General features: G+C 44.9%; 2 protein-coding genes across 4 annotated transcripts in view; both read right to left on the reverse strand.

Moving 5' to 3' along the window:
- The window catches only part of LOC124034708 (BMP-2-inducible protein kinase-like), a 478039-nt gene that overhangs the window by 354125 nt on the left and 103114 nt on the right, over window positions 1–20800 (reverse strand). The window lies entirely within an intron of this gene.
- Window positions 11195–19927, reverse strand: LOC124034713 (proepiregulin-like). Its single transcript, XM_046348196.1, is given in 6 exon segments — window positions 11195–11706; window positions 11966–12112; window positions 12418–12541; window positions 12632–12739; window positions 18853–18897; window positions 18900–19927. Coding segments are annotated over 6 exon segments (552 nt in total). The 5' UTR covers window positions 18961–19927; the 3' UTR covers window positions 11195–11639.

Raw genomic sequence — 20800 nt, forward strand, 5'->3', positions numbered from 1 at the left:
TGGCATCCGGTTGGCATCCGGTTGGCATCCGGTTGGCACCCGGCTAGCATCCGGTTAGCATCCGGTTGGCATCCGGTTAGCATCCGGTTGGCATCCGGTTGGCATCCGGTTAGCATCCGGTTAGCATCCGGTTAGCATTAGGTTAGCATCATGTTAGCATCCGGTTAGCATCCGGTTAGCATCCGGTTGGCATCCGGTTAGCATCCGGTTAGCATCCGGTTAGCATCCGGTTGGCCCTTGCTACATATTCATAGCCAGACCCACTGTCTCCAGGTCATCTATAAGTCTTTGCTAGGTAAAGCTCCGCCTTATCTCAGCTCACTGGTCACCATATCAACACCCACCCGTAGCACACGCTCCAGCAGGTATATTTCACTGGTCACCCCCAAAGCCAACACCTCCTTTGTCTGCCTTTCCATCCTGTTCTCTGCTGCTAATGACTGGAACGAATTGCAAAAATCACTGAAGTTGGAAACTTATATCTCCCTCACTAACTTTAAACATCAGCTATCTGAGCAGCTAACCGATCGCTGCAGCTGTACATAGCCCATCTGTAAATAGCCCACCCAATCTACCTCATCCCCATATTGTTTTTATTTACTTTTCTGCCCTTTTGCACACCAGTATCTTACACATCATCATCTGCTCATCTATCACTCCAGTGTTAAATTGCTAAATTCGAATTACTTCACTACTATTGGCCTATTTCTTGCCTTACCTCCTCACGCCATTTGCACACACTGTATGTAGACTATTCTTTTCCCTACTGTGTTATTGACTGTACGCTTGTTTATTCCATGTGTAACTCTGTGTTGTTGTTTGTGTCTCACTGCTTTGCTTTATCTTAGCCAGGTCGCAGTTGTAAATGAGAACTTGTTCTCAACTGGCCGACCTAGTTAAATGAAGGTGAAATTAAATAAATAAAATCAAGTAAAATTCCATTCACTACCAAATATGGTGATGAGAGGAAACCCAGTGGCCAGGAGTGGAAAAATATTTTGGCTGACAAACCAAATTCTCAGAATTTCAAACATTTGATCTCAATACTAGAATATGTTCCTAACAGAGTAAGACAACATTTTGTAGACTTTACCCGTTGTCAGAGTTTTAAAAAATGGTGTTGTTTAGAAGGAGTGCAAAGGGACAATTGAGTTATGGCATACGCCCACTTCACAGAGTAGGCGTTTCCTAATGCAAATATATACAACGGGCCAATAGGATCTCGCCAGCTCGTGTTTGGCTCTGCCCACTTCACAGAGTAGGCGTTTCCTAATGCAAATATATACAACGGGCCAATAGGATCTCGCCAGCTCGTGTTTGGCTCTGCCCACTTCACAGAGTAGGCGTTTCCTAATGCAAATATATACAACGGGCCAATAGGATCTCGCCAGCTCGTGTTTGGCTCTGCCCACTTCACAGAGTAGGCGTTTCCTAATGCAAATATATACGAATTCATGTTACAACGGTCCAATAGGATCTCGCCAGCTCGTGTTTGGCTCTGCCCATCTCCTTGCCTGTTCTGCCCACTATGATTCATTCGCTCCGATTGGAAACGACAGGTTGTGGTCTGTCCTTGGTTAGTTATACAAATCGTTGACAGGGTGTGGTGTGGGGTGTGGTGGGGGGTGTGGTGTGGGGTGTGGTGTGGGGTGTGGTGGGGGGGTGTACTGTTGAGTTTGATGTGATCATTTGTGACCTGCAGGGATACTAGAGTGCAGGAGTGGATACTCCGTTACCTTGTTGTGTCTGTCTTCTCTGTTTCCCTCCATTCCTCTCTGGATGGAATCCCTGGTGGATCGAACCTCGGGAATGTTGGCCATGCAGGCAGCAATGCACTGTGGTCCGCTGTGACATGGACAGATGGTTGTTTACAGGGGAAGGCCCGTGACGGAATATTCACCAACCTTCCGAAGAGAATGTTATAAATACCTGACATTGTCGTTGTGGAGAGGTCAGAGAGACTGCTTATTGGAAACTATGACTGCAGTCTGGAAAAGAGACCATAACACAATAACAGAGACCGAGAGGTCTGAACATCAGGAAGGTAGCGAGTAGCTGGAAGGTAGCGAGTAGCTGGAAGGTAGCGAGTAGCTGGAAGGTAGCGAGTAGCGAGTAGCTGGAAGGTAGCGAGTAGCTGGAAGGTAGCGAGTAGCTGGAAGGTAGCGAGTAGCTGGAAGGTAGCTAGTAGCTGGAAGGTAGCTAGTAGCTGGAAGGTAGCGAGTAGCTGGAAGGTAGCGAGTAGCTGGAAGGTAGCGAGTAGCTGGAAGGTAGCGAGTAGCTGGAAGGTAGCGAGTAGCTGGAAGGTAGCTAGTAGCTGGAAGGTAGCGAGTAGCTGGAAGGTAGCGAGTAGCTGGAAGGTAGCGAGTAGCTGGAAGGTAGCTAGTAGCTGGAAGGTAGCGAGTAGCTGGAAGGTAGCGAGTAGCTGGAAGGTAGCGAGTAGCTGGAAGGTAGCTAGTAGCTGGAAGGTAGCGAGTAGCTGGAAGGTAGCGAGTAGCTGGAAGGTAGCGAGTAGCTGGAAGGTAGCCAGTAGCTGGAAGGTAGCGAGTAGCTGGAAGGTAGCGAGTAGCTGGAAGGTAGCGAGTAGCTGGAAGGTAGCGAGTAGCTGGAAGGTAGCTAGTAGCTGGAAGGTAGCGAGTAGCTGGAAGGTAGCGAGTAGCTGGAAGGTAGCTAGTAGCTAGAAGGTAGCTAGTAGCTAGAAGGTAGCTAGTTATAGAAGCACCCCGTATTAGAGTCCTAGAGACCCAATCATTATCACAGTACTGGAGGTAGATACTAGCTACAGTAGAGGTCTGAACATCCTCAAACGGGAGGTAGATTTTTGTCTCCTGACCCCTCCTGTCTCAGCCTCCGGTATTTATGCTGCAGTAGTTTGTGTTGGGGGGCTAGGGTCAGTCTGTTATATCTGGAGTATTTCTCCTGTTTTATCCGGTGTCCTGTGTGGACCTGAGCCTTAGGACCATGCCTCAGGACAACCTGGCATTGCTGTCCCCAATCCACCTGGCCGTGCTGCTGCTCCAGTTTCAACTGTTCTGCCTGTGGCTATGGAACCCTGACCTGTTCACCAGAGGTGCTACCTGTCCTAGACCTGCTGTTTTCAACTCTCTAGAGACAGCAGGAGCGGTAGAGATACTCTCAATGATCGGCTATGAAAAGCCAACTGACATTTACTCCTGAGGTGCAGACTTGTTGCACCCTCGACAACTACTGTGATTATTATTATTTGACCCTGCTGGTCATTTATGAACATTTGAAAATCTTGGCCATGTTCTGTTATAATCTCCACCTGGCACAGCCAATTCTCTAGGTTTCTTCCTAGGTTATGGCTTTCTAGAGAGTTTTTCTTTAGCCACCGTGCCTCTACACCTGCATTGCTTGCTGTTTGGGGTTTTTGGCTGTGTTTCTGTACAACATACTAGTTACTGGAGATATATACTAGTTACTGGAGGTGGATACTAGTTACTGGAGGTCGATACTAGTTACTGGAGGTAGATACTAGTTACTGGAGGTATATACTAGTTACTGGAGGTAAATACTAGTTACTGTAGAGATCCAATCATTATCACAGTACTGAAGGTAGATACTAGTTACTGGAGGTAGATACTAGTTACTGGAGGTAGATACTAGTTACTGTAGAGACCCAATCATTATAACGGTACTGGAGGTATATGCTAGTTACTGGAGGTGGATACTAGTTACTGGAGGTAGATACTAGTTACTTGAGGTAGATACTAGTTACTGGAGGTCGATACTAGTTACTGGAGGTCGATACTAGTTACTGGAGGTCGATACTAGTTACTGGAGGTAGATACTAGTTACTGGAGGTAGATACTAGTTACTGTAGAGACCCAATCATTATAACGGTACTGGAGGTAGATACTAGTTACTGGAGGTGGATACTAGTTACTGGAGGTACATACTAGTTACTTGAGGTAGATACTAGTTACTGGAGGTCTATACTAGTTACTGGAGGTACATACTAGTTACTTGAGGTAGATACTAGTTACTGGAGGTACATACTAGTTACTTGAGGTAGATACTAGTTACTGGAGGTAGATACTAGTTACTGGAGGTGGACACTAGTTACTGGAGGTAGATACTAGTTACTGGAGGTAGATACTAGTTACTGGAGGTAGATACTAGTTACTTGAGGTAGATACTAGTTACTGGAGGTAGATACTAGTTACTGGAGATAGATACTAGTTACTTGAGGTAGATACTAGTTACTGGAGGTAGATACTAGTTACTGGAGGTAGATACTAGTTACTGGAGGTAGATACTAGTTACTTGAGGTAGATACTAGTTACTGGAGGTCTATACTAGTTACTGGAGGTAGATACTAGTTACTGGAGGTAGATACTAGTTACTGGAGGTATATACTAGTTACTGGAGGTAAATACTAGTTACTGGAGGTAAATACTAGTTACTGTAGAGATCCAATCATTATCACAGTACTGAAGGTAGATACTAGTTACTGGAGGTAGATACTAGTTACAGGAGGTCTATACTAGTTACTGGAGGTTGATACTAGTTACTGGAGGTAGATACTAGTCACTGGAGGTAGATACTAGTTACTGGAGGTAGATACTAGTTACTGTAGAGACCCAATCATTATCACAGTACTGGAGGTATATACTAGTTACTGGAGGTAGATACTAGTTACTGGAGGTAGATCTGGTTACTGGAGGTAGATACTAGTTACTGGAGGTTGATACTAGTTACTGGAGGTAGATACTAGTTACTGGAGGTAGATACTAGTTACTGGAGGTCTATACTAGTTACTGGAGGTAGATACTAGTTAATGGAGGTAGATACTAGTTACTGGAGGTAGATACTAGTTACTGGAGGTAGATACTAGTTACTGGAGGTAGATACTAGTTACTGGAGGGAGACACTAATATAGTAGCCATTCCTAGATATGGATACTGCTTTAGAGCACATTTCTGCAGCGTTAGTATAGATGTGATCAATACATGTTGATGATGTCATTCCTGTGCTGTTTGTAACGACCCTGGTAGGTTGACTGGTAACCTGAACCAGATTGTAGGCATTGGTTACAGTTTGAAGCTTTTTTCTTGAGTGGGCAGCTTGTTCAGAGCCAGTCAATATTTAAATCACCCAGATAATATACCTCTCTGTTGATATCACATACATGTTCAAGCATTTCATACATTACCAGATACTGACTGTTAGCACTCGGTGGTCTATAGCAACTTCCCACCAGAATGGGCTTTAGGTGAGGCAGATGAACCTGTAGCCATATTACTTCAACAGTATTTAACATTAGAGTGTCTCTAAGCTTTACAGGAATGTGGTTCTGAATATAAACAGCAACACCTCCCCCGTTGGCATTTCTGTCTTTTCGGTAGATGTTATAACCATGTAATGCTACCACTGTATCATCAAAGTTATTGTCGAAGTGAGTTTCAGAGATAGTCAGAATATGAATGGCATCTGTTACAAGCTAGTTGTTGACTTCATGGACCTTGTCTCTCAGGCTGCATATGTTAATATGGGCTATTTCTAGCACTTTTCTGGGTTGCTTGATTGTCTTTTAATGCTTTACTGGGAAGCTTATCAGATGTAGACTTACTCATGTTATTTATATTGGAGCTGATAGTGCCGGGTAACCTGCACAAAGTGATCTTCCTATAGGACACACCACCTCAGTGGTCTTCCTACTAGGACACACCACCTCAGTGTTAACAGTGGTCTTCCTACTGGGCCACACCACCTCAGTGGTCTTCCTACTGGGACACACCTCCTCAGTGGTCTTCCTACTGGGACACACCACCTCAGTGTTAACAGTGGTCTTCCTACTGGGCCACACCACCTCAGTGGTCTTCCTACTGGGACACACCACCTCAGTGTTAACAGTGGTCTTCCTACTGGGCCACACCACCTCAGTGATCTTCCTATAGGACACACCACCTCAGTGGTCTTCCTACTAGGACACACCTCCTCAGTGTTAACAGTGGTCTTCCTACTAGGACACACCTCCTCAGTGTTAACAGTGGTCTTCCTACTAGGACACACCACCTCAGTGTTAACAGTGGTCTTCCTACTAGGACACACCACCTCAGTGTTAACAGTGGTCTTCCTACTAGGACACACCACCTCAGTGTTAACAGTGGTCTTCCTACTACACCACCTCAGTGTTAACAGTGGTCTTCCTACTAGGACACACCACCTCAGTGTTAACAGTGGTCTTCCTACTGGGACACACCACCTCAGTGTTAACAGTGGTCTTCCTACTGGGACACACCACCTCAGTGTTGACAGTGGTCTTCCTACTAGGACACACCACCTCAGTGGTCTCCCTACTGGGACACACCACCTCAGTGTTAACAGTGGACTTCCTACTGGGACACACCACCTCAGTGGTCTCCCTACTGGGACACACCACCTCAGTGTTAACAGTGTTCTTCCTACTGGGACACACCACCTCAGTGTTAACAGTGGTCTTCCTACTGGGCCACACCACCTCAGTGTTAACAGTGGTCTTCCTACTGGGACACACCACCTCAGTGTTAACAGTGGTCTTCCTACTAGGACACACCACCTCAGTGGTCTTCCTATAGGACACACCACCTCAGTGTTAACAGTGGTCTTCCTACTAGGACACACCATCTCAGTGTTAACAGTGGTCTTCCTACTAGGACACACCACCTCAGTGTTAACAGTGGTCTTCCTACTGGGACACACCACCTCAGTGTTAACAGTGGTCTTCCTACTAGGACACACCACCTCAGTGGTCTTCCTACTAGGACACACCACCTCAGTGGTCTTCCTACTAGGGGACACACCACCTCAGTGTTAACAGTGGTCTTCCTACTAGGACACACCACCTCAGTGGTCTTCCTACTAGGACACACCTCCTCAGTGTTAACAGTGGTCTTCCTACTAGGACACACCTCCTCAGTGTTAACAGTGGTCTTCCTACTAGGACACACCACCTCAGTGTTAACAGTGGTCTTCCTACTAGGACACACCACCTCAGTGGTCTTCCTACTAGGACACACCTCCTCAGTGTTAACAGTGGTCTTCCTACTAGGACACACCTCCTCAGTGTTAACAGTGGTCTTCCTACTAGGACACACCTCCTCAGTGGTCATCCTATAGGACACACCTCCTCAGTGGTCTTCCTATAGGACACACCACCTCAGTGGACTTCCTACTATTTATATTGTATTATACACCCTGTATTTGGAAATGAGACCTAGGTCTCAATGTCTTCCCTGTCATAATTTTTTTTTATTTGATAAACATCATTTGTATAAATTTGCATAAAATAACTTAGTGTAACATTAACTCTTGAACCTGTTACATGCTTTTTTCCATTGGATGTTAGCACGTCGGGCGCACTGATCGGTTCCCTCCCCTCGTTAGTCAGTATGTGTTATCTCCGCTTGTCATCTCGTTAGTCAGAAGGTGTTTCCCAGGTGATGTTTAAGAGCAGCTGGCCCAGTGCTCCAGGTGGTATGAGAGATGTTGATAAACCCAAACTGTCTGTCTTGTATCTCCCCAGGTTTGGTTTGGTTTGCTCCACTTCTTTTGTCTTGTATCTCCCCAGGTTTGGTTTGGTTTGCTCCACTTCTATTCCCTACATATTATATGTCTTGTATCTCCCCAGGTTTGGTTTGGTTTGCTCCACTTCTATTCCCTACATAGTATATGTCTTGTATCTCCCCAGGTTTGGTTTGGTTTGCTCCACTTCTATTCCCTACATATTATATGTCTTGTATCTCCCCATGTTTGGTTTGGTTTGCTCCACTTCTATTCCCTACATAGTATATGTCTTGTATCTCCCCAGGTTTGGTTTGGTTTGCTCCACTTCTATTCCCTACATATTATATGTCTTGTATCTCCCCAGGTTTGGTTTGGTTTGCTCCACTTCTATTCCCTACATAGTATATGTCTTGTATCTCCCCAGGTTTGGTTTGGTTTGCTCCACTTCTATTCCCTACATATTATATGTCTTGTATCTCCCCATGTTTGGTTTGGTTTGCTCCACTTCTATTCCCTACATAGTATATGTCTTGTATCTCCCCAGGTTTGGTTTGGTTTGCTCCACTTCTATTCCCTACATATTATATGTCTTGTATCTCCCCAGGTTTGGTTTGGTTTGCTCCACTTCTATTCCCTACATAGTATATGTCTTGTATCTCCCCAGGTTTGGTTTGGTTTGCTCCACTTCTATTCCCTACATATTATATGTCTTGTATCTCCCCATGTTTGGTTTGGTTTGCTCCACTTCTATTCCCTACATAGTATATGTCTTGTATCTCCCCATGTTTGGTTTGGTTTGCTCCACTTCTATTCCCTACATAGTATATGTGTGTGTGGGTTTTTGTTTTCGTTTGCCTTGTCTGAGGTAAATTTAGGATCCCACTTTCTCTCGCCCTCCTGTGTCTTTCAAAAACACCTGATATTTTATTTTTGAGGAAAACCTAACAAACCGTTCAAGCCTGAAACTGCAAAACTTTCACATGCTCCTAAATTCAAATTATTTTACTTTTTAAAAATCAACTATATAACTTATAAAATATGTAGACATTTAGCATTAAAAAAATAACTCAACAATAGTAACTGTTCAACTGCAAATTATTTTACTTTAAAAAAAATCAAACTTTTAGTACTGTGTTGAAATCCAGGATACCTGTCCAGAGGTGTGTGTGTGTGTGTGTGTGTGTGTGTGTGTGTGTGTGTGTGTGTGTGTGTGTGTGTGTGTGTGTGTGTGTGTGTGTGTGTGTGTGTGTGTGTGTGTGTGTGTGTGTGTGTGTGTGTGTGTGTGTGTGTGTGTGTGTGTGTGTGTGCGCGTGTGTGTGTACTAATGATTATGTGAGTTAATGTTCACTCAATAACAGGGTGTGTTTATCTAACGAGCCATTTAGTACAGGTCATTACCTCTGGATAATGTAATGAGCAGGAAGTGTGTGTGTGTGTGTGTGTGTGTACACGCTTTGCGTGTACAGTAATCAACCCAAATTTCCAACTAAAACGCTAACTCCTGCCTGTTCCTGAATGACTCCTTGACGTTTACGTTGTGCCACGTGTTTCCGAAACTCAGCTTTAAGTCAAAAGCTGCAAAAAAACGGAAATGTGAGTCTATGCATTCATTCTGTTAAAGGTTAAAGGGTAAGGTTTGGATTAAGGCTTAAAACAACAAAAACATCACGCAACCTTCCGATCCTGAGTTTGTTGCTTTAACCCTCCCCCTCCCCAACCACCCCCACCCCCATCCCCAACGAAAATAGCTGTTAGAGGATAACAGGCGCTCACGTTGTTGTCCCTAAAGGACGGCATAGCTTCCACATTTGGGCCAGGTCCAAACGTGATCTGGTACCTGCAGAATCAGCATCTCCTGGCATAGTCCAAAAGATAATGGGGGAAAGTAGTAGATAGAACATATCTGACCCTCATATTCTCATAAATATTTCACCCAAGCAAGGTTTTACGTCTGCCAATTTTTCTTGTGTACATTCCTGTAGTAGTGGAATGTGGAGAATATTTGCTTACTCTGAAGTGTTGAGTTATGATTTCATCACATCAGACTGAGAGGATTTCATAACAGAGCTGAACTTTTCAGACGGGGGGGGGTTCCAACCTAAGTTAAGCACGCGGTTAAAAATAGTAACAGAGACATACTCCCATCTTCTTTCCATTGTACACACGCGTCAATAGTCAAGCTCCAACTACTCCAGGAATTTTCATCTTGATCTTCTTAACCCCAACTTCCACAGAAACTCCAGAAATCACACCCGTGATTGGTGCCCCGCAGTCACCTCTCTCTCTCCTTGATTCGGGTGAGGCAGTCACCTCTCACTCTCCTGGATTCTGGTGAGGCACAAGGCAGTCACCTCTCTCCTTGATTCTGGTGAGGCAGTCACCTCTCTCTCTCCTTGATTCTGGTGAGGCAGTCACCTCTCTCTCTCCTTGATTCTGGTGAGGCAGTCACCTCTCTCTCTTTCCTGGATTCTGGTGAGGCAGTCACCTCTCTCTCTCTCCTTGATTCTGGTGAGGCAGTCACCTCTCTCTCTCCTTGATTCTGGTGAGGCAGTCACCTCTCTCTCTTTCCTGGATTCTGGTGAGGCAGTCACCTCTCTCTCTCCTTGATTCTGGTGAGGCAGTCACCTCTCTCTCTTTCCTGGATTCTGGTGAGGCATAAGGCAGTCACTTCTCTCTCTCCTTGATCCTGTTGCAATCACTTTCTTCACCATCTTGGCAACATCATTTGGATCTGCCAGGTACATCAAACAGCGCTCCTACTACAAACTGATGTAGTTGAGTCATGAGCAGTAGGCTTTGCTAGACGCTGGCTTAACTGATGTTAGCTATCTCTTAGTGACTGTAGCCCAGCCAGTATTCTCATCACCTTCATTCTCATCTTTGCTGGCCCCGTCGGCAGGGTAGCCTAGTGGTTAGAGTGTAGAGGAGGCAGGGTAGCCTAGTGTTTAGAGTGTAGAGGCGGCAGGGTAGCCTAGTGGTTAGAGTGTGGAGGTGGCAGGGTAGCCTAGTGGTTAGAATGTAGAGGTGGCAGGGTAGCCTAGTGGTTAGAGTGTAGAGGTGGCAGGGTAGCCTAGTGGTTAGAGTGTAGAGGTGGCAGGGTAGCCTAGTGGTTAGAATGTAGAGGCGGCAGGGTAGCCTAGTGGTTAGAGTGTAGAGGCGGCAGGGTAGCCTAGTGGTTAGAGTGTAGAGGCGGCAGGGTAGCCTAGTGGTTAGAGTGTAGAGGCGGCAGGGTAGCCTAGTGGTTAGAGTGTAGAGGCGGCAGGGTAGCCTAGTGGTTAGAGTGTAGAGGCGGCAGGGTAGCCTAGTGGTTAGAGTGTTCGACTAGTAACCGGAAGGTTGCAAGTTCAAACCCCCGAGCTGACAAAGTACAAATATGTCGTTCTGCCCCTGAACAAGGCGATTAACCCACTGTTCCTAGGCCTTCATTGAAAATAAGAATTTGTTCTTAACTGACTTGCCTGGTTAAGGTAATATCTCTAGATATTAAATATTAATATCTCTAGCTCCGAAAAACAAATATATTTTGTATGGATTTCCATTTTTTTTAAATGCACTGCTGCTCCCCAAATAAAAACTCACAAGTCACAAAAAATATTTGGGCTGCATTTGGTCACACTTTAAAGCCCTGGTTGTAGGTGTGTTTGTGTATGTTCAGAGCTAAGGACCAAGGATGACATTCAGACACAACTACAAAGAAAAGGACAAGTTTTATTAGAAATTTCATAAATAAAAACAAAACAAATATTTGTATAATTTAAAATACTGCATATGAAGTTCAATATGGCCAAAACCTGGAACAGACATGATACCAAACAGGATAGTCAGCCATTCTAACATGAAGGAGAAATAGTCTTTACAGCCATGCAAAACTTACTCCTGACAAAAATACAATTTCAGTTTGAGACACACAGTAGAAATGCTGAAGTCGTGTACAGTAGACACAGCATGGAAGAAAACTGAGTGAAACATTATCCGTTACAAAACTATTTAAAAAAACAAAAAAAGTTTAAATACATTTTTAAAAATGTTTTCCGTTGCGTGCCCTAATGAACGTAACCCTGGTAAGTAACAGAACTACAGTATATTATGTAACATAATGATTGACCTTATGGCTACTGTCAAACATACACACGTCACACCATCTGCACCTCCTGGTACGTCTGCTGTTTCTGTTGGGGTGGACATCTATTCCTCTTGTACCTGGAACAGTAGGAGCAGCCAATGACACACAGATACAGACACACAAACACAGGACTGGTGGGAGGAGCTATAGGAGGATGGGCTCATTGTAATGGCTGGAACGGAATCATTGGAACGGAATCATTGGAACGGAATCATTGGAACGGAATCAAACATGCTCCATGTTTAATAACATTCCGTCTGAGCCATTAATGAGCCATCCTCTAGCTCCTCCCACTAGCTTCCTGTGACACATGTTCTCTCCCCCACTGTCTCTCACCATCGGCAGAAGAAGTAGAAGGCTCCAGCAATGCCTATAAACAGAAGGCCCCCACATACCACCATCAGGATGACATGCTCTTCTTTCATTGGCTGAAACACCATCTCCAGGTGAGCACACCTGGGCCCGTAGTAACCCCTCTCACACCTGGAGAGAGAGGGACATGAGTCACGCAACCCCTCTCACACCTGGAGAGAGAGGGACATGAGTCACGCAACCCCTCTCACACCTGGAGAGAGAGGGACATGAGTCACGCAACCCCTCTCACACCTGGAGAGAGAGGGACATGAGTCACGCAACCCCTCTCACACCTGGAGAGAGAGGGACATGAGTCACACGCGTGCACACACACACACTCCATCCCATTACAGAGCTCTATCACACACACACCAGGTAAACTACACCTTCATATGTATGTGACAATAAATCCTATAATATTTGTTCTCTCTTACTTGCAGTGGTGCTCGTTGAGATCCAGCAGTAAGAGACATTCTCCGTTGAGACAGTAGCTCTCCAGATTGGAGTCACATTTGCGGATCATCACTTTCTCCATGTGAGGACGGGACTGCTCCCGGTCTGGATAAAAACACCAAACAAATATTTAGATAGTAGAGAGTTTAAAAAAATATGTCAGGTCAGTAGTAGCAGTCAAGGAAGAGGGTCTACCTGCTGTTGTTCCTGCCTCACAGTGGGAGCAGGGGGGGCTGGTTGGGGCTGGCTGTGTGGAGGAGAGGACATCTGTAGAATGTACATCAGGCCAGACTAATAACAGACCTGTGTGTCAGAGACAGAGAGAGAACAAACAAAATACCCTTTTAGCAAAGCAGTTGTACCCTTCGTCCTTCACACCACCCCACGGGCCATGGCAGTTGTACCCTCAACACCCCACGGGCCATGGCAGTTGTACCCTCAACACCCCACGGGCCATGGCAGTTGTACCCTCAACACCCCACGGGCCATGGCAGTTGTACCCTCAACACCCCACGGGCCATGGCAGTTGTACCCTCAACACCCCACGGGCCATGGCAGTTGTACCCTCAACACCCCACGGGCCATGGCAGTTGTACCCTCAACACCCCACGGGCCATGGCAGTTGTACCCTCAACACCCCACGGGCCATGGCAGTTGTACCCTCAACACCCCACGGGCCATGGCAGTTGTACCCTCAACACCCCACGGGCCATGGCAGTTGTACCCTCAACACCCCACGGGCCATGGCAGTTGTACCCTCAACACCCCACGGGCCATGGCAGTTGTACCCTCAACACCCCACGGGCCATGGCAGTTGTACCCTCAACACCCCACGGGCCATGGCAGTTGTACCCTCAACACCCCACGGGCCATGGCAGTTGTACCCTCAACACCCCACGGGCCATGGCAGTTGTACCCTCAACACCCCACGGGCCATGGCAGTTGTACCCTCAACACCCCACGGGCCATGGCAGTTGTACCCTCAACACCCCACGGGCCATGGCAGTTGTACCCTCAACACCCCACGGGCCATGGCAGTTGTCTGATGTCATCCTGAAACTCTTAACGAATTGAGTTGAATTAATGTTTTATTTTACCAGGCCAATTAAATCACTTACTGTTTACAATGATGGCCTGGCAATGACCGTTACTGTGCCCAGCCTGTCATTCTATCCACATGACGGAGGAGAGGAGTTGATTTTGTGAAGGTGCCTGGCACATAAGACTGGCAGTGATCAGCATGCCAAGCTCCATGCCAAGCTCCATGCCAAGCTCCATGCCAAGCTCCATGCCAAGCTCCATGCCAAGCTCCATGCCAAGCTCCATGCCAAGCTCCATGCCAAGCAGATGGGGTATTGGGTTGTCAAAAAAGGCCCCGGTGTTAACATGGATGCCAGTCTATTTCTGCCCTCTTGCCAACTCCTGATGAAATTGTCACGTTTAGCATGACAAGAGATCTAAACACTGGTACAGTGGCTACCCCAAAACACGGCTCCGTTTGTCAACACCACATTCCTGAGACATGACTTAATGACGCAAGGTTAACGTCTCCATCCCCAAGGCACCAAATATGCAGGTTGGCATTCATTGGGATGACTCATGTACTGAAGGCATCTCTGTAGATTGTGGCAGTGCCAGCTAGTGACCAAAGACACAATATCTGATTTTAAATCTAACCGTAACCACATTGCCAACCCGAATGCCTAACCCTATATTTCTGATTTCATACATTTTTAACGATATGGAAGGGCATCCAATGAAAAACGCATTTGATTGGAAAAGCATCATTTGACAAAAAATGGGTAAGACATGTTAAGTTGTGTATATACACTCCCGTAATAAAAAAATATAAAAAATATTTTTTTTAAATCAGAATCCGTTGAACTAGTCATCTTTCTTCTCAAAAAAATAAATAAAACAAATAAACAAATAGATTTGGGAGACATCAACTACACTGAAAAAAATACATGAAAATAGAAATGGACATGTAAAGTGTTAGTTTCATCTTTCATAAGCGCTGAAATGAAAGATCCCAGAAATGTTCCGTACTCAAAGCTCATTTCTCGGTGCTTATTATGGGATGTATTAGGTTATGAAATCAGACTTATCTGGGTGTAGATGTTGATATGTTAGAGAGAAAGACCACACTGAACGATTCAGAACATGAAAAATCACATTTGTTTCAGTAAAATGTATTTTATAACATGAAGTGAAATTTCAACAGCAAAGTACATTTTTCACCCACTCTGGGCAGTGTGGGTAGACACCCTAGATAAGGGCAGTTCAACCCTCTTCCTGGAGATCTACTGTCCTGTGGGTTTTCAGTCCAACCTAATTTAACACACAAGATTATATTAATTAGCTGCTCAACAAGACCTTAACTAGCTGAATCAGATATGCTAAATTAGGGTTGGACTGAAAACCTACAGGAAGGTAGATCCCCAGGAAGAGGGTTGGACTGAACCTACAGGAAGGTAGATCCCCAGGAAGAGGGTTGGACTGAACCTACAGGAAGGTAGATCCCCAGGAAGAGGGTTGGACTGAACCTACAGGAAGGTAGATCCCCAGGAAGAGGATTAGACTGAACCTACAGGACGGTAGATCCCCAGGAAGAGGGTTGGACTGAAAACCTACAGGACGGTAGATCCCCAGGAAGAGGGTTGGACTGAAAACCTACAGTACGGTAGATCCCCAGGAAGAGGGTTGGACTGAAAACCTACAGTACGGTAGATCCCCAGGAAGAGGGTTGGACTGAAAACCTACAGGAAGGTAGATCCCCAGGAAGAGGGTTGGACTGAAAACCTACAGGAAGGTAGATCCCCAGGAAGAGGGTTGGACTGAACCTACAGGAAGGTAGATCCCCAGGAAGAGGGTTGGACTGAAAACCTACAGGAAGGTAGATCCCCAGGAAGAGGGTTGGACTGAAAACCTACAGGAAGGTAGATCCCCAGGAAGAGGGTTGGACTGACAGGAAGGTAGATCCCCAGGAAGAGGGTTGGACTGAAAACCTACAGGAAGGTAGATCCCCAGGAAGAGGGTTGGACTGAAAACCTACAGGAAGGTAGATCCCTAGGAAGAGGGTTGGACTGAACCCCTACAGGACAGTAGATCCCCAGGAAGAGGGTTGGACTGAACCCCTACAGGACAGTAGATCTCCAGGAAGAGGGTTGGACTGAACCCCTACAGGACAGTAGATCTCCAGGAAGAGGGTTGGACTGAACCCCTACAGGACAGTAGATCTCCAGGAAGAGGGTTGGACTGAACCTACAGGACAGTAGATCCCCAGGAAGAGGGTTGTACTGAAACTACAGGACAGTAGATCTCCAGGAAGAGGGTTGGACTGAACCCCTACAGGACAGTAGATCTCCAGGAAGAGGGTTGGACTGAACCCCTACAGGACAGTAGATCTCCAGGAAGAGGGTTGGACTGAACCCCTACAGGACAGTAGATCTCCAGGAAGAGGGTTGGACTGAACCCCTACAGGACAGTAGATCTCCAGGAAGAGGGTTGGACTGAACCCCTACAGGACAGTAGATCTCCAGGAAGAGGGTTGGACTGAACCTACAGGACAGTAGATCCCCAGGAAGAGGGTTGTACTGAAACTACAGGACAGTAGATCTCCAGGAAGAGGGTTGGACTGAACCTACAGGACAGTAGATCTCCAGGAAGAGGGTTGGACAGCCCTGCCCTAGAGATACAGTGGCAGGCAAAGGTTTGGACACACCGACTCATACAAGGGTTTCTTTACTTGTACTATTATAGAATAATAGTGAATTCATCAAAACTATGAAATAACACATGGAAACATGTGGTAACCAAAAATATATACATCTTATATTTGAGATTCTTCAAAGTAGCCACCCTTTGCCTTGACAGCTTTGCACACTTGGCATTCTCTCAACCAGCTTCTTGAAGTAGTCACCTGTAATGCATTTCAATCATCAGGTGTGCCTAGTTAAAAAGTTAATTTGTGTAATTTATTTCTGTCTTAATGTGTTTGAGCCAATCAGTTGTGTTGTGACAAGGTATGGGGTGGTATACAGAACATAGCCCTATTTGGTAAAAGACCAAGTCCATATTATGGCAAGAACAACTCAAATAAGCAAAGAGAAACGACAGTCCATCATTACTTTAAGACATGAAGGTCAGTCAATGCAGAGCATTTCAAGAACTTTGAAAGTTTCTTCAAGTGCAGTCGCAAAAACCATCAAGTGCTATGATGAAACTGGCTCTCATGAGGACCGTCACAGGAAAGGAAGAGCCAGAGTTACCTCTGTTGCAGAAGATAAGTTCATTCGAGTTACCAGCCTCAGAAATTGCAGCCAAAATAAATGCTTCAGAGTTCAATTATCAGACACAGCTCAACATCAACTGTTCAGAGGAGACTGCGTGAATCAGGCCTTCATGGTAGAATTGCTGCAAAGAAACCACTACTAAAGGACACCAATAAGAAGAAGAGACTTGCTTGGGCCAAGAAACACGAGCAATGGACATTAGACCGGGAAAATCTGTCATTTGTTCTGAAGAGTCCAAAATTTAGATTTTTGGTTCCAACCGCTGTGTCTTTGTGAGACGCAGAGTAGGTGAACGGATGATCTCCACATGTGTGGTTCCACCGTGAAGCATGCTGGCACACTTAACCAGCATGGCTACCACAGCATTCTGCAGTGATACACCATCCCATCTGGTTTGCGCTTAGGTTTTTCAACAGGACAATGACCCAACACACCTCCAAGCTGTGTAAGGGCTATTTGACCAAGAATGAGAGTAATGGAGTGCTGCATCAGATGACTTGGCCTCTACAATGAACCGACCTCAACCCAATTGAGATGGTTTGGGATGAGTTGGACCGCAGAGTGAAGGAAAAGCAGCCAACAAGTGCTCAGCATATGTGGGAACTCCTTCAAGGCTGTTGGAAAAGCATTCCAGGTTAAGCTGGTTGAGAGAATGCAAAGTTGTCGTCAAGGCAAAGGGTGGCTACTTTGAAGAATCTAAAACATATTTTGATTTGTTTAACCGTTTACTACATGACTCCATAGTTTTGATGTCTTCACTATTATGCTAGAATGTAGAAAATAGTAAAAGATAAAGAAAAACCCTTGAATGAGTAGGTGTGTCCAAACGTTTGACAGGTTCTGTAGACAATTTTTGACTTTGCAGCTGGCCCATCGAGCGGAAAATGCTCAGTTCTGCCTCGAGGGCCAAATTCATGACTCTAAAACGTCAGCCTGCAACAAGAATAGAATATGCCCTCGTCAGACAGCCAGAAAGTATTGTAACCAGGTAACAAAATACAGTACCATAGTAGCTTAAACAATAGACAGGTAAATATTCCTCTACTCTCCCTGTAACCATGGCAGCCAACATGGGGCGGTCACAGCAGGGTAGCCTAGTGGTTAGAGTGTTGGACTAGTAACTGTAAGGTTGCAAGTTCAAAACCCCCGAGCTGACAAGGTACAAATCTGTCGGTCTGCCCCTGAACAGGTAGTTAACCCACTGTTCCTAGGCCGTCATTGAAAATAAGAATGTGTTCTTAACTGACTTGCCTGGTTAAATAAATAAACATGTATTTATTTATTTTTTCCAAACAGCTGAGTTGATGAGGCCAATAAAAGAGGCATCATGATAATACACACTTGTCACACAATGGTTGAATCAACGTTGTTTCCACGTCATTTAAAATAAATACGGTTGAACCAACGTGGAATAGACATTGATTTGACGTAGGAGCCCCGTGGGTAGGTTTGTTATGAGCAGAGAACACCGGAATATATATTTATTAAATCACTGAATTATTGCAATGTTTGTTTATGTGTAAATTAATCCCATAACGGGTGGGTTGCCAACTGGCGATTAGACAAGAACATTTAATTACATTTACTCATTCATTGAAATGTATAATGTCAGGTAGAAAAAGTCATCAGAAGTCACATCGGGTAAAATGGAATAGATGCACAAGCCTGCTTGTATGTATCATTTATGCAGCCAGTCCCTCCCCATATTGCCATTTGAGACAAGAATGTCTCAGAGAAGCCCTAGGTATGAGGAAGCACAATCACTTCTACAGTACACCATGCTCCGAGACGTGATGTATGTATTCCCTTATGGCGTACATCCCTGCATTCTTACAGGATTAGGCTATTTCAACTTTTCACACCTTAAAATTTTTTTTTAAAAATTAAATGGACGATGTCAATTGACGCTGTGATGATTTCTCTTTATCTATCCTTTTCTAAAAACAAGTCATTACAAATAAAGTGCGTAGCCAGTGAACATGTAATCACATAGGCTGAAGCGGTTTGTTTTCTGACGCGCGTAATGGCTCAAGTTTGCGCCTCTCTAAATGACATTGTACTTTTACACAGTCGCTTTATACTTGTCCATTTATCTGAGACTAAATGATGCCATTAACTCACCGAGAAATGAGAGCAGGATGGACGATTGTGGGTTCCTCATTGCTCTTTAGCGGTCGGAGATGGAGAGAGACCGCAGCAGAGAGGATGGGCCGCTTTTAAGTGGGTCATGCAGGAAACCCTATCTGCGGGTAGACAGGTATGCACCTATCCCGGTGGACTCCAGGCATTTCCGACCTGTCAAATAGATGTATTACCACGAAGGTTGTCTCGTATTGGCCTACGGGCTCAAAACCAGACTAACAACCACGTTAGGCCTCTGCTGTTCCAGATGAAAAGACACTGTAAACAATCAGGTTTGGTTTAATACAGGGAGTGGACAGCCTGCTTTGCTTTTATTCATAAACCCTTGACAAAAGGTTTTATTGGCCTAGACCTCCAGCATCATGTACGGTAAAGAGGGCACTAAAACCAGATCAAACGCTCTTAATGCCAAACCTGTAATTCAAAAGGTCCTTTTAATTTACAAAGAACTGTCAAATCTGGATTATTGTGTTATGTTTGATTACAAGGTTTGGTCTGGGAAGCAGGTGTTAGGATAGAAGATGTAGAACCTTTATTGTCCATTTGGTGAGATCATAGACTTATTAAATCCACCTGAAGTCGACTGTCATTTTGACTGTTGAATAGCCTCCTGTGCGTTTATGAGATTAATTATGAATTCATTATTGTACTGACTGCCGTTCAATCCCCTCTATCAGCCGTTATAACGTTTGCACCTTTTCCATAACATGGGGCTTGTGAAAGCAGCCTTTTTCTACACATAAAGAGGATCCGAACAAGATATAGCGTCTGTAAAACCGTGTGAGCTACAAACGAATATTTCACCAATATCGAAAGGGGAGACTCACGAGCGCGACAGTCGGTTGTTTGGCTCTATGACATCCATACGATTTATGGCAGTGGTCTGAACGCTTTGTAGCAGAAATCCTGATTTAGAAGAGGTCTTTTCACAAATTCGACTGTCCAGATCAAACCATGGGAGCTACAGACTAATATGTCACCCATAACAAAAGGGGATGCGAACATGACGGTGTTCGTTGATCTGCTCTACACGGCAAACAAGCTTCAGGAGAGTCATCTGAATGTAACCCAGGACCCGGATGTACAAATTGCAAAAAGTGAATAGGGGGTAAAATGAGCCAAAAATAACGTGATGAGGGACAGACACTTCAAAATCTTGTTCCTTATGATTATTTTTTTTGACTTGTCTGTTTTGACTTTTCTGGATGTGTTATTCAATGTGTTTCTATGGGCTATAGCAGTAAAGGCCAAATTAAATTTTGGACCCCCCCCAAAAAAGTATATATTTTTGTATACCCATAGGGGGACTAAAATTCAAAATGCTAAATCATACATTTAATGACCATATTAAAACAATTCCATATGTTAGCTTAGTAGTTATTGTTCTCTAAGGGCTTAGACCTACAGGGGTTTTAAATTATTTTAATTGAAATCTCTATAGCCTACTGTTTAACATCCAACTGCCCCCCCAAAGCCTTTACTGTGTGTGTGTGTGTGTGTGTGTGTGTGTGTGTGTGTGTGTGTGTGTGTGTGTGTGTGTGTGTGTGTGTGTGTGTGTGTGTGTGTGTGTGTGTGTGTGTGTGTGTGTGTGTGTGTGTGTGTGTGTGTGTGTGAGTGAGTGAGAGAGACACATTGTAAGCTAGCCTAATTCATGAACTGTGTACCCTCCAATATGTACCCTTCATTTTTCACTTAGTTTGTGACCAGATTAAGACGTCATAAAAAAATATATGGAATATATAAAAAAATATATCGTATTGATGTCTTTTCAACCAGGTTTTGCACACTGAGACTGGTTCTTTGGCCGTCCCTAACCCTTTTTGGTTCAAGGAACAACCATTTTTGGTTCCAGGTAGAACCCTTTTGAGATCCATGTGTAACCCTCTATGGAAAGGGTTCTACATGGAACCAAAAAGGGTTCTACCTG

This window comes from Oncorhynchus gorbuscha, linkage group LG04 (assembly GCF_021184085.1).
Source record: "Oncorhynchus gorbuscha isolate QuinsamMale2020 ecotype Even-year linkage group LG04, OgorEven_v1.0, whole genome shotgun sequence".
NCBI lineage: Eukaryota > Metazoa > Chordata > Actinopteri > Salmoniformes > Salmonidae > Oncorhynchus > Oncorhynchus gorbuscha.